This window comes from Epinephelus moara, chromosome 11, assembly GCF_006386435.1.
Source record: "Epinephelus moara isolate mb chromosome 11, YSFRI_EMoa_1.0, whole genome shotgun sequence".
NCBI lineage: Eukaryota > Metazoa > Chordata > Actinopteri > Perciformes > Serranidae > Epinephelus > Epinephelus moara.
The window spans coordinates 25,614,553-25,629,532 of NC_065516.1; the positions used below are offsets into that span (position 1 = coordinate 25,614,553).

Sequence of the window (14,980 nt, forward strand, 5' to 3'; positions counted from 1 at the left end):
AGGCGTTAAGGGAACCTATGATAAGTGCACAGGTAAAAGTGTGTTACGGTGTCACCTGATGTGTTTGTTTGGGCGCACATGGATAAAAGGCTATTAGAGAGTGGATTATTAAAAGTGTCTCTAAACAGCCAGAGAGAGATCTTAATCGGGATGTGAGCCACTATTCAGAGCAGTGTGCGCCATAAAATCTCCTATATAAGTCCCCTGTGTTAGTTTAGTAGGTTATGAAGCCAAGTGAGCGATCTAAGGCTGATGAGATGCAGGCCACAAACTGAGTTTAAAGGGGGGTTGTTTTGCTTTTCCTTATTTTCTATCACATACTGTACATGATGTTACAATGTCAGATGTTCATATTAAACGTGGCTAAAGCATCAAATGATGAGGTAAAAGTGTGTGAAAGTAATCCCTGTGTAATCCCCAATTCTCTGGCCAACATTTATTTCTACTTTTGAGACAAGCTGAGGTGTCCTCATGACAGATTTCTTTATATGGCTATCTGCTCCGGGCACACTACAGCATGTGTTTACATTACATAGCCTACACTATCACATGTAGCCACATGCTAACGTCAGGGACACCTGTAAACAAATTTGTTTAATAGTGACAGGGAGTCGATAATGGCGGACAATTTAGTCTCAAAGAAATCAAAGAATGCGCCATGGCAACACTTTGGCTTTGAGCCAGACGAAGGAGGCAACCCTTGTTTGCACTGATTGAGTAAGCTGCAAATTTATTTGTAAGGAATAAAAGAAACAACTTGTTACTGTCACTCTGTTGTCCTAAGGTCGTTTTTTATTTTAAATGAATCAATTGCGCCCCCAAGTGGCGAAAATCTGGCATTACCAACTTGATGCGGTTTTTTTTTTACAAAAAATGGACCGTTTTTTTTTTTTCTCATACCGACCCAACTCTAGCCGCTACTCTCTGTTACAGTTAATCCCCAGGCTCACTGCTACTTTAGCTCAAGCTAACATCAGGGAAACATGCAATTTCGGTTGCTGATGTTAATTTCTCCACGTTTTCGAATTATAATCTTGCTGGAACATTTCCAGCTGTGAAGATTTAAGTTTAGAAGCTTTTATTTATTATTCGTTCACAGTAGAAAGTGCTGCTACACTCCGTTAAAGTCAATTCTGAAGCTGCAAGTACACTGCTACATGTAGCTACATATTAGCATTAGGAAAATACGTAATCTTTTTTGCCAGTGTTGTTAATGTGTCCCCAATTTCAGCTCATATTTCTGTTGAAATATGTCCAGTCATTAAGATTTTTTAGGGTAGAAAATGCCGCTATACTCCGATTCAGTCACTCCCCTGGCTGCAGACGGTGCTGACCTGGAGCTTTTTGGGAGGGTGGCTTAAAGACACAGGCTCTAAAACAGGGCGTCTCAGACAGAGGGTGAATACAGGTGTTCTAGGACACCCAGGATGAGGAAAATAAAATATTTTTGAACATTAAAGTATGTAAACATGTCCATGTGGAAACCCAAAATACATATGATGATGTAGTAGCTGAAAATGAGTCATTTAAGAGCCCTGTTGATGGTTTATGTGACTTGATTGTGTTTAACACTGCATATATGCTACAGTCATCAAGATGCAAAGTGAGACAGAAATAGACTTTAGAGTGATGAAGAGGTGAGTGGGTGAATGAATAGATAAACAGATGGATGGGTGATCCGCCGGGTAAATAAATTATGAGTATGGATGAATTGTTGGCTGAGTTAACTAATAAACAGAAAGCCTGATGCACCGTGTGAGGAAGAGCACTTTCTCCATCCCATTCTATGTCATCTTGCAGCGCTGCTTCTATTCTCCTCCAGTAAAACACTGGGATGTTTGAGGTGCCATGTATCCATGCATTATTAAAGCAGGGCCTCTCAGGGTTATAAATACCCTACAGAAGAGCAGCAACATGCCAGACCTCTCACTCTCCCTCTCACTCTCCCTGAGCGAATCACTTGTGCAAACTTTTGTACACACATGGAGTGCACAATAAACACACACACCCCTGTGTGCGTATGCCTGCAAGCACACCAACAAAAACCTGCATGTGCTGCACATGCATACACGCTGCACCTGCATATCTACATGTAGCAGCACTGGCTTGCGTAGAGCTATTCATGAGCAACAAGCCCTGCTGACAACACTGGCCCCATTACACTGACAAGCCAAAAACATCAGAGAGGAGGGTACACACACAAATACACACACACTCGTGCTCACATAGACAGAGATGGTGAGCAGAGAGGACAGGGAGGGAGGAAGGGGGGAGGGAAAAGAGGACAGGAACACTGCAATACAAGGGAAACAGAGGACAAGAAATATTATAGAATTCAGAATACAGACAGAATAAAAACTCCTTTTTGCGCTATCTGTCTATCCATCTATACGCCCGTCTATCTGTTTTTCTATCTGCCTCCTGTATTCCCCACATATTAAGGGAAGGAGCTCTCTCTGAAACCAGCTCTGAAATGAGCTTTGGTGGGACTGTGGGGGGGAAATGAAATGAATAAAAGTGTTCACAAAGACAGATATCACCTCATTCACCTTTCTTTTTCAAAAGACACGCACACGAGCAGACAAACACACATATACACACAACACAAAACAAAAATCCATTCAAGTCAAAGAAACCTTGCTGGAAACATGTGCAGGTACTTTCAAAGATACATAAACGATAATCTCAAAGGGCTGCGGTCCCTGTTAAATAATTATCTGGTTCATAATCATTGACCTAATAATATTTCCTCTTAGTTTAAATTCATAACCATCTATCACAAATGGAACATTTGCCCCAGACACTGGCAGCACCTTTTAATGAAGCACTGCAGCTGCTCACTGATTTAGCAGACGTGTGGGTGTCTGTTTGAAAGTACACGCCTCTGTGTGTGTGTGTGTGTGTGTGTGTGTGTGTGTGTGTGTGTGTAAGCATATGTGTATGCAGTATTACCATTGATATGTTAAGGACATGAAAATTGGAAATAATTGGCTCCTGTAGGCTGCAAAGTAATTAGGTGGGTTTTCTCTCTTCATCAGCACACTGCTGTGATTAATATGTGACTTTGTCTCCAGCTTTACTTCTCAAGCCCTTATAAACAAGACACTTGCTGGGATTTCTCTGTGTGCATTTAATCATCTCTTCATTGTGGTCCATGAGCATCTGATTACCTGTCTTCTTCTTAACAGCTTTAAGGAATTTGTCTAACCCTTGTCTCTCACCTCCTGGCAAATACAGACATGCTTTGGGTCGCTTTAAAGCCAGTTGTTGTGACTCCACCACTTCAGTGAGGCTAATTAAATGTGATTCTGTATAGATATGTACTCGAGCACTGATCAACTACACCCAACTGTGATGTCAAACAAATGCACATACGGTGAGGGCGCTGAGAGTCACGTGTAGCTGGAGAAGCGCTATGTAAGACTGTGCATAAATAAAGGGGGTTGAGGAAAAAGAAGGGCGATGTTCGCTCAGTCTGTGACAGAATCTGAAGAGCAGCATATACAGTATATATCTCGACACTCTTTTTCTCGACATGCCCTCAAAGAGCAAATAACACAACGCAGCTGCACTTATAAACTGTGGAAAACTCACTTCAAGTGAGTTACCGTCACGTCCAAACTCCTTTGATGTCAGTGATTAAAACACTCTGGCCATCAGCACACTGTACAAGTTTTCTAAGAACACACACTCAAGTTTACACGATTTGATCGTGTTCGAATTTCTGTCAGTCTGCCTTTTTCCATCATCATCAACACCTGCATGCTCATTATCATCTGCGTGCAGCAGCGTTTCCTACCTGGTTGTAGCTGTGCACGGCTCCTCCAACCTGCCCACTGCGCTGAGGAGTTGCTGCGGAGATGCTGTCGCTAAGGGCGAGGGTCTGGTTGCTATGGTAGCTGGCAGAGTACTGGAGCGAAGCCTCCGGGGTGGAGTTGAGCTGCAAGGAACTCTGGGAAAGAAGAGCCGGTCCTATCGATAGAGACAGGATTGGTGTATGGTTGGGTAGGTGGTGGGGGATGAGTTGAGTTTGTACGTGAGCGTGTGTGTGTGTGTGTGTGTGTGTGTGTGTGCATATACAGAGAGAGAGAGTAGAGAGAGATTAAGAGTGAGAAAGAGAGGGGGCGTGAAGGGGAGAGATTGAGAGGCGAAGAGTGAAATGGGGAAGAGAGAGAGAGCAGCAATTTAGAACAGATAGTGCAGCAGTGCAGCACTCTGAGTTGGAGATGGCATACATAATTTATTAGCAGAGGGAAAGAGAAACAGAGGAACAGAGAGAATGGGAGGAGGAGGAGGAGGAGCAGGGAGATGGAGAGGATGGGAGGAGGAGGGCTGAGAAGAAGAAAGTTGTAATGGATAGAACACCTAATAACTTGATTTGTTACCTCCCCAAACATGTTCATTTTTACCTCACACTGTCGACTCAAGCAAAACTCACTTGACCCCTCGTGTGAGACAAAAGAAAGTTGTAGTTGGGAATGAATTACTAAACACTGTTTTATTTCTGTTGTTGTTTAGTACGCTTTGCAGGATATTAAAATATTCATCATATACCTTATCGCCCGAGGACACTCAACTTGCATACATTTTAACAGCCTAAGCATCGTTTCAAGTGTCGACGTAGAGGACTATACAAACCAAATCCGCTTTAGTCAATGATGAGCATGGCTGTAATAACATACCCCCCCCCCCACACACACACACACACACACACACACACACACACACAGAGTTCAGTAGCAGCATCATCCCTACCACCTGACGCAGCTACTGCTGTGGCGTCAAATAATAATCCCCTCTCTCTGATTCCCCATGCTGCGCGCATAAAGCTTATATTGATCGGGAATAAGAACATCATAAGGCAGTTTGTAAGATGGACTATCTTCCAAACTGCAGCGATGAGGGGAACTGCGAGAAACCACTCGATAGTCGATGGCGTTTGTGCGAGCGGTTATAAAGGTTATCTGTATGTGTTTATACGTGTGGTTTGATTTTATTGAAGAGCAGTTAGGTCTGTGACCTGTTCACTCAGCGGGGTATAAATATTTCATTAAGTTGCTATTTTTAGTCTCTCTCCCTCCCTAATACAAATCCCATGTATATAACGTGTGATGTCACAGTTAGCGTGAGGAAAAGTAGGGTGGTTTTTTTTCCATACTCCCCCAATTCCTAAATATGAATGTGTCCTTATAAAGTCTACAAAAAGTGTCTCACCCTGAGCTCCCTGCCACGTTAGTTTCTTCTTTCCCCCAAAATAACAAAGGCCCCTTATTATTATTCTCCCGTATCTATTTGCTGGCTCTCTCTATCTCTCACTCTCTCCTTCTTTCTCCCCAGAATCCCTCTCTCCCTCTGCGCTGTGAACCAAGATCAACTCCTCTGCTTCTTGCCTTCACAAAAGACTTGTCTTTTCTCATCTCGATTCATCCCTTGCTTTTTATGAATTATTAAACAGCACTTTGAGTTATGAAGACTGAGTGGGAGCTCCCAAACTCATCATCGCTCGGCCTTGGTGTTTGTTACATTGTGCGACAAAAACTGTGTGCGTTCGGTTCAGTGTTCATATGTGCGATGTAAAGTGTGTTTTTGCTGGATGGTCAGATGATAGGGGAGCGATTAGGTTGGTCGATGGGGAAATAATGTATTTAGGAGCTCGTGGAAGTGCTCTATGTGTGTGTGTGTGTGTGTGTGTGTGTGTGTACAGCTTGTGCGTATGAGTGATAGAAAATGCAAAACACTGTTGCTAGCAGGGTTTTAAGTCATTTCATGCCTCTGTCTTTTCTCACGTGAAAAAATGAACATTTCAGCAGGTCAGTCAAATTATGAGCGCAGCTGGGTTAATTTCCTGTTTTGCCGGTCCGTAGTACAAGCTCAGCCTGTTGGATTTATGCAAACGGACTGAAATGACATTCGTCATTGTGACACACTCTTATAAATTAAAAAGTAGCCTACATCAGCAATCTGTGCCGACAGCGTCACAACACTAAATCCAGCTTGTACTGCGTTAGTAATGAGCAATATCACAATGTGATTAGCAAAATATTATGTTCATTAACGGACCAACGGAGTCACTAGTGTCTGACAGGTTGTGTCCAATTTACTGCCGAGCCCGAGCGCTGGCAACATGAAAAAGATCAAATTTCAGTAAAGGTTGGAGGGAGGGGTCGAGCAACGCATGTTGTGTTTGTGTACTGGACACTTCATGTGTTTTTGGAGGTGACAAGAGGAGACAGGGCAAATTTAATCTCAAGAAAACTAAAACTGCACCAATGTCAGGGTGTCTACAGATATAAGCAAGTTGAGACTTTTTTAAGACCTTTTAAAAACCACCTTATATGGAAAATGACAACAATTGGGTGAATTAAGTTTAATGTGTTTAATTTAAATTAAATTAAATTAAAGACCAATAAATTAAAGACCAATTGAATCTGAGACTTTTTAAAGCCTTATATTAAGAAAACCTAATTTTAAAAAAATTAAGACTTCTTATGGACCTGTAAACACCCTAAATATGGCAACACTTTGGATTTGAAGCCAAGGAAAGAGGTGTCCCACTAACCCTGAGTGACGCAGCGCTGCCATTTTGAGCTAAACGTTTGTCGGACAACCTGCTTCTAATCATTCCTGTCGTTTTCCTTGAAAGCAATGGATGAGGAACAGCTGATTCATGAAGTTAAAATGAGGAATTATCAATATGAAAGCACCTATTTCCTTAGAAAATACAACACAAGATGGAGGCTTGCTGGCGGGAGTTCGCCAGGGAGCTGAAAGTGTCTGGTAAGTAAAATGACCATTGCTAACAACAAGCTAGACTGTGTGTCATTTGCAGTAAATATCACAATATAAAATGCATGTTTTCTGTTTAAATATTAATATTACAAACATAGGAAGATATGCAGTAGGCTACTCTGAGTCTGATCTTGAGAGCACAGCTGATATTTAGGCCTACAGTGGTTTGTTTACATGACCTAACAGAGATGTTTAAGGGATTCAGTGTGGACAGAGGGCTATGATGTTATGCAATGCGATGCGATAGTCTGGCGTTCTTTTGCTCTTGGGACATGATCTGTTATGTTCCACTCAGGAGCGCCTGCTGAGTCAAAAGGGACACTTGGTAAAATTCTGCATACTGGTCTGGTCAGTGTTTGGCTTACGTTGAAAATTTTTAGTCAAACCCCGATTGTGACCATCATATTCTGACCATGAAATGTTTACACACATGCACCTCACATGAACTCACAAGGGTTATAGCTTTTTTAAAAAGTTTTGAGAGCACAAAACACCAGGGCTTTGAGAAGTAAATTTCATTTCATGATATTAACTTTTCTTGCGAGGTTGTGTCTCTCTGAACACTTATTCATCCGCACGGCTCTGTTGTGACACCTCGCCAACTACAGTATCAGCCCGCAGCAAAAAAAGCTTCCCTGTTTTGTGCCACCTTTCACTGAAGACAGCGACATGTCACTACTCTGTGTATTTACCGCTAAGCTATTTGCAGCGCTACCATTTGGGGGGAATACACACACACACACACACACACACACACACACAAATAGCGATGTTGAATTTATCTGCACCCACACATTGTGATGCTTTTGGTAGAAACCCATTTGCAAAATGGGAAAAACAGCTGGGTACAGAGCACCCACAATAAGAGTGCTCACAATGAGAGTGCCATCTATTTGGACTCAGATAAAGCCGGAGTGACAGGGATTCAGGCATTTGCTACAAAAAAAAAAAAGATAAGAATCAAATTATCTGACACGTCTCCTCACTGTTCTGCATGTGCTTAAACATGTAACCTGTTTCTTATCAAAGGACGCCAGCTACAGCAATTTGGGGTAAATCTTCCAAATCAGGTGTCCAGCCTTTGTGCTATCCTACATGCACAGCTCATGATCTGTGCACACTGTACAAGCATTCACATATATATATGTATAAAGGTTTACCACGCTGGCCAGCCCATTCTAAGAGTACTACAAATGGCACGTGGTAAACTCTTTGCAATGAAATGCGCTGAGCAGCATGTACAGTTAAGGTTCCTAAAATGCCATCCATTATAGCAATATCAACTATCAAAAAGGTCAGCAGACAACAAGTGAAATGGGAATGCAGTGTTCCAAAACCAATGACCTGCAAAGAAAATGCCGAGCACATTTAGCAGGACCTCACACGCAGGCTGCCTCTCAATCATTTTTTGGATTGGTTTTATCACAGTAGATGGACCTACATGATGGAAAAGCAACATGAGACTGGATAGTTGTTGGTATAAATCCAGGAGCAGCACGGTGTGTTAATGGGATGTCTGCTTCACTGCTATCTGTTTGTGTCCACATCAAATGAGCAATGACATTTGTATCTGCGCGTAGAGCAGCAACTCTGGTTATGAATTAGGTCTTAAAGGAATAATTTAGCCTCACTATTTCTGTATCAATTACTTTACATTACATTCATAAGACAACTTCGTTTTTCTAGCATGGCTCTACGAACAAAGAACTTTTTGGCAAGACTTCTTTCCACGGCATTGTAGAATCTATGTTACACAGATTGAACCTAATGCATTAATTGCCCCATTCAGCTGTTCTGAAGCTTGTCTCGTGTCGCCTCATACTGTTCAGAGGATGCTGATGGTTGGCAGCAGCAGTAGCAACCAGTATCATTCTCAAGGAACGAAAGGCTACCAGCGCTCCTTGTTTCTCTAGATCAGTGGTTCCCAACTGGTGGGTCATGGTCCAAAAGTGGGTTGCGGTACAGTACATTAAATTTCCAGCACAGAGCTTTTATTTTGAAGTGCTGCTTCCTGCTGTAGAGTGAGTGACTCACAGACAGCTGCTTGACAGAGACAGCAAACTAGCTCGACGACATGTCTAAACGCAAGCATGACGCTGAGTGTATTAGACTGTGTGGACCTTGGACGAATGACTGAGGAGAAATCTGGACCCTGTGGCTGAACGGTTGGGAACCACTGATAAACAGTATACCTGAGTAAAATCTCACGGAGGTATTGGGTTTAATTCAGATGGTTTAGGGAGGTAATCTCAGGGATACATCTTGAAACAACACACTGGGTTTGCAGGATAACTTTGAGAGCACTTAGGGCCCAATTGTTAGACACCACAATTCTCCTATTAGCGGGAGTCTCTTAGTTAGTTAGTTAGTTTTGTTAATATAATAGGCTGAAACATTTTTGTATTTATCTCTGTCTAGAACGTTTGCTTCTGTATTTGGGCCTTGTTTGTTCGTAGATTACTTTTTTTGATGAACAATATAATACTTCAGCACCAAAAGGACCACATGTATATCAAGTAAACCACCTGTATAACACTGAACTTGTGAAGAAAACATTCATTTTGCATGTCTTCGATTGACAAAGAATCCATACGCTGAGAAAATTCTTGATGAATTGAAGTAATATTGATCCGTGTTTCACAACAGCAAAACTATATCAAAACATCTGCTTCCAAACGCTTCAAACAACTCGTGTGAGTATGATCCAAGTCTCATTCATCGAGTCATATGCTCAGTACTTCGAAAACTGACAGCACTTTGCAAAAGGGCGCTGAACTGAAAGTGAAACTTACCTACGCTCTCTTCAATGCCAGACTCCATTGATGAAAACAGTAATTTTACCTCGCTGAACACAGGAGCTGCTGGTCTACCACTGCCTTCATGGGTAGTTTGTTTGTGTTGTTATGTGACTTTGCTGAAGCCGAACTAGCCCTTTTAAACACCCTAACTAACCCTTTTAAGTAACAAAATACAAACAAACAAACTGATCAAGGCAGTGGTGGATCAGCAGCTCATGTGTTAAGTGAGGTAAAATTACTGTTTTTGTCAATGGAGTCTGGCTTTGAGGAGAGCATAGATTAAGTTTTACTTTCAGTTCAGTAGTTAAGTTTACTGTTAAAAGGGGCTGTCTGTTTGAGACTGGGATTATACTGCAGGAGTTGTGTGAGAGTTTGTAAATGGATGTTTTGATGTTGTTGTGCGGTTGTTAACCACGGACCTCTATGACTTCAGTTCATTAAGATTTTTCTCCAGTTTTTGATTCTTCAATCACCAGAGGCATGTGAATAAAACATTTCCTCGCAAATTCAGCGTAACATGAGGTGAGTAACTAACACACAAATGATCGTTTGAAGGAGGGTGAAGCATTACTTTAAAGTCCACAGTTTTGGAGTGCATTTGTTAATCGACTACGCCAACCTACAAAAAAGCCCAAACTACAGCTTTAAACGCATGTCTCTAACTTTTAGTGTGTGAGGAATATACAAACCCTTTCACACACTCTTACCTAATCTAACTACTGTATATACTTAATGTCTCACCTGGAACAAAATCCTCCCTCGACTCAATTTGCTTACTGTAAGTAGAAATTAAATCTAAGTGAGAATTCAATATTAACACAGGGAATTGCTGCACTTACACCAGATATCTAATGTCCTACGGGACTAATAAGAGTACATTTTCTCATTTCCTTTCAGGAAACAAAAATAATTACCAAACAATACACATCGTAATCCTCCCGTACCTAAACCAACCACAGGTGTAGTTTTTATTAGGACTGCTTTGGCATCCGTTCCCCCACTGTCACTCTTTTTAAGGAGTCATGCAAAAAGGTGATTTGTTTGCCCCTGCTGAAGTGGCCACTAGAGTCAAGCGGACCTCGATTTGATCTATCAAGTGTTAATAAAGTAACCAACTAATTTCCCGTCTAGTAATAAAATAATTCAAGGACCAATGTACCTTTATGTTCTTTGACTGAAAGCAGACTTACGTTCTCCACTGTCAAGTATTCCTGATTCCTGGAGGGAGCGAATGCAGGAATCCACCAACTCCAAACCAGTGGTCAACTCATCCTCGATGTCCTTCTGTCCATCCGCTGCGTAGGAAAAAAAGAGGACGAGGATGTGAGCAGCAAATAAGTGAGAAAACAGCCCATGTGGCCTCTACATATGCAGATTAACACTGACTGTCGGAGCCAACAGTGGCCTTCGTCTGACACCACTGACATTATGATATGTATTTGAGTGTGTTATTATGTGTCTGTGTGAGCGTGTGTGTGTGCGTCTATGTGTGTTTGCAATCATCTTTTAATCCATCAGGTATGTGGGTGGGTGTAACTGCCCATACATTACCACGCCGCTGGTATAAATTTCAAACGTTCCTCGACACACAATTTTACTAGTATGTCAATCAGGCTCGAGGCGGGACGGGCCTTGTTGGTGTCACGGTAATAAATCTGACCCTTAACTCAGGGTGTGTTGTGAATATAAAACCCTGGAGATTTTGTCAGTGTTAGTGTGGGCCACCAGTGAAGGTTTTAAGTTAAAAAAAACTGCAGTGTAAAGGTCTGAGGGGTCAGATGATGCAACAATACGTCTGCATGCATGACTGGACAGTATGAGTGTGTGTGCGAATAGTGAACTTTACCTTGAGCGTTCCAGCGAAACTGCTCATCTGTTGAGCTGCAAAAGAAGGGTGTAGTTAATAATAAGCATACTAAAAAAGCACAATAATGTTGCAGAATATACAGGCGCGTTTTTATATCAAAGATAACACTGATGGGTAACAACAGAGCTTTGCAAAATACGAGGAAAAGTAAAATAAAACCTCGGAAATGCCAAATATTCTGTACTGACAGGAACAGCCAGTGGCCTACTTTTCTTTTAACGATCTTTTCTGCTCAAATATGAAAAAACAAACAACAAACCAATGGGAAATAAAGTTAAAGTCACTCCTAAATGTCATTTGAGTTGTTAGTCAGCACAGGCCAATTATTATTATTTTAACAAAACTAACATTTTGCAGAATGAGCTCCTGCGTATTCAGGTAACAGCCCTTTTATTCTCATAGTGTTGTAGACACACACACATTCACACACGTGGACAAACAAGGCTTCTTTCCCATTCTCTTGATGGCTGTCAATTGATTGGTGATTGATGGGAGGGGGGTTGAACAAAGAGAAAAAGGCAAAGAGGAGGTAGAAAGAATCAGACGCGCAGACAGAGAGAGAGTCAGGGATGGGTATTGAGCCGCCTCCTGTGTGATCAATGCAGACACGGACAGACTAACTGATACATATAGACTCTTTCATCTGACTTCATCTACACCATTAGACTTGCTGTCTGGACGAGTCAGCCTGTGTCTGCGATTGTCCCATTTAGACTGTTTGGTATTCCACATACCCGGCTTTTCTAATTGCGCGCCTGTGTGCGTGTGCATGTGCGCCTTGGGTGTCATTGTGCAATTTGTGTCTGAAGTGCTCGTGTGCCTCCGTGTGTGCACAAGTTTGTCGAGGTATACGAGGATGAGCGAATACATTTACATGTGTTTATCTGTCTATTTGTCTGGTTGACTGAGATGGTAATGGTCCTGCGGACAGGGGCGTTTTCTAAATAGCGTTCAGAGATTGATTTGACTGGTTGAGTAAGTCTTGATTCTAAAGACAGTGGCATCAGTGTCTGTGTGTGATGGAACCAGCTGCGGGGAGAGGTTGTAAAGGAAAATCATTGCAATGTGGAAATATGGTCTAAGTAATATTTGAACCAACTTGAAAAACAGTTTTTATCCAATGAATTTCAGTCAGCCGGTTAGACAGTGCGGCCGGCTGCTGTTCTCGCAGAACCTCAGGATCCGCACTGCTGACAGGACAGCTGCTTCCAAAGCGTGACGACCATACCAGAGGTCAGAGTCGGTGTGGACTGAACGGATGGGTGCTTCAGTGGCGCTTACAAGCCACTGATGTCTCACTCCAGGTGTGAATGTTTGAGTTACACTGCAGACACCGGCACACCACAATCTGTCACCATCCACACTCCAAATGTATCATTTTAATTAGTAAAACTTGTTTAGACGGTTACAGAGCCTCCAAAGGAACAGAGCTTATTGTTTTTTTTAAAGTATTCTGACGACAAGAAACCAATCTCTTGACCTTTACACCAAAATAAGGTCTCGAAATGTTGTTTTAGATGTCGACAAAAGAAGGGAAGAAATTCTGCAGCTTTCTACTTTGCAATCAAACACTCACAGGAATCAATATTAACTTTTAGCCTTTAGTCGATAGCTTCGTGCGTCTTGCATTTTTGACTTTGTCTGCCTGATTTCTGCTCGTCTCGCCCCCCCCAGCATGCAGCTTGTCCTGCATTCCTTTTCCTTTCCACATTAGTGCAGCACTAACGATGGACAGATATGAATGTAGGAAACGGTTTGATCAGTTAGGAATTACCAAAGCAGAAATTAAATCACCTAATTATCAACTCACAGCAATGTGGGAGAAAAAAGGTTCAATGGGTAAATCCACTCTAATGAAGCAAATGGCTGTATAGTATTTCTACTTCCTTTAGAAGTAACTGTTTTAATGATTTTTACATGCGCTATCATTTAATCTTTTTACCTGCCTACACACTTACTCTAAACTGTATCACCCCATTAGCACTCTGCATGTTTCCTTTCATTTCACTTAATAATTTTTGCCAAAATGATGCAACCAAAATGAAATGCTTGGTGGAAATAAGGCACTGTGGAATCTGGGTAATTTCCTCATTTGACTATATATTCCTGTTGGTGATGACGGGACTACACTCACATGGACACTGTTTAAACTTACTTAACAATTACTCTCCAGCTGAGACGGACTTTTTGACTTTCGATTGGAAAAACAAAGCAATACAATGTAAAGACTTTTGGAGTTTGCAGCTTACAATGCCGATGAAACACCCTCATTGTTAGGGCAGCAACATTCTGAGGCATAGAGCACAGGGTTGGGACCGAGAGGTCACGGGTTCAAACGCATGGACCAGCAGTGAAAATTAAAATAAGGCAATTAATCCCCAGTTGCTTCTCTGTGGTGAATATTATTAAAGAGTGGCTGCACTGTGCAGCTTCCCTTTGTGAATTTTGTTTGACTGTCCGAATATGAATTAGGATTATGTTCAGCAAATCTTTGCTTGGCAGAAAAAGGTTAAAATAAATACTCAGAAGAATGACCAGGGCTTTTCTGCTGAGGCACTGCAAGTTCCCCGCCACGGGCCAGGCATAGTTTCTCTATTATGTATCAGGGTTGGAACGCTAACTTATTTTTTCTGATGAATTTCTGTTTTTTGATTCCAGTCTGTATTAATATAAGCTTCGGATTCATGCTATGAGTAAGAATAAGTGTCACTTACTGTTTTACACTTCATTCACCAGCAGCATCATCAGCATAAATGTTGGCATCTTACGTCTGCAAACCACAGCTAGGTAACATTTGTATGTCATTATGTAGTAGATAAGTTGAAACTTTATATTTTAACAATGCTGTGGTTAACATGTGGTTATGTTTAGGTACAAAAACACTTGGTAAAGGTTAGGAAAAGATCATGTTTTGGCTAAAACACCACCTGGCTTTTGGCGGCACAGTAATAGCTGGAAATGCAGCTGATGTCTCGCAAAATAACACCTGGACTTTGTGGCAAAATGCTGCTGAAAATACTGTGATGTTTGGATAAGAAACACTTAATGTTGGTGGCATAATTATTGTTGGAAATGCTGTTATTGTCTTGTATAAAACAATAATAAGTTTTGTTGTTTGTTGGCCTTAAAGGAGAAGTTCGGTATTTTGCGCTTTGAGCCCCATTTCTGGGTTGTTTATGATGAAATAGAGTGGTTAAGAGCAAAATAGTGACGACTGCTCATTTTTGGAGAATTTGTCTTTCCCCTGCCGCCTATGGCCATGTGTAAATCTGTCCTAAAACCACCCTAAACATTCGTTTTCAAAGCCATGAAACTCACCGAGTGGTCAGTGGTGTTCGTTGATGTTCTGACATAAAACTCATAGCAAACTGTGGTTTCTATCCATGTTTTCGCAATTCATCTCGATTGTGGAACTATTTTTTCAGCCGCCTCACACCCGTGTGTAAACCTCTGCTTGATCGTTCGTTTGACCCTGAGGCGTTATACACTCCAGCCCACTTGATGGCGATAATGCTCCTTTACGTGG

The 14,980-nt window shown here is 41.7% G+C and overlaps 1 protein-coding gene across 1 annotated transcript in view; it reads right to left on the reverse strand.

The window, feature by feature from the left end:
- Nucleotides 1-14,980, reverse strand: part of ctnnd2a (catenin (cadherin-associated protein), delta 2a) — a 363,618-nt gene that overhangs the window by 195,229 nt on the left and 153,409 nt on the right. The window contains exons 4-6 of the mRNA XM_050057274.1: nt 11,434-11,468; nt 10,778-10,882; nt 3,800-3,972 (exon numbers count right to left, since the gene is read on the reverse strand). Of these exons, the coding sequence (XP_049913231.1) occupies nt 3,800-3,972; nt 10,778-10,882; nt 11,434-11,468 (313 nt within the window). The remainder of the gene's footprint in view (nt 1-3,799; nt 3,973-10,777; nt 10,883-11,433; nt 11,469-14,980) is intronic.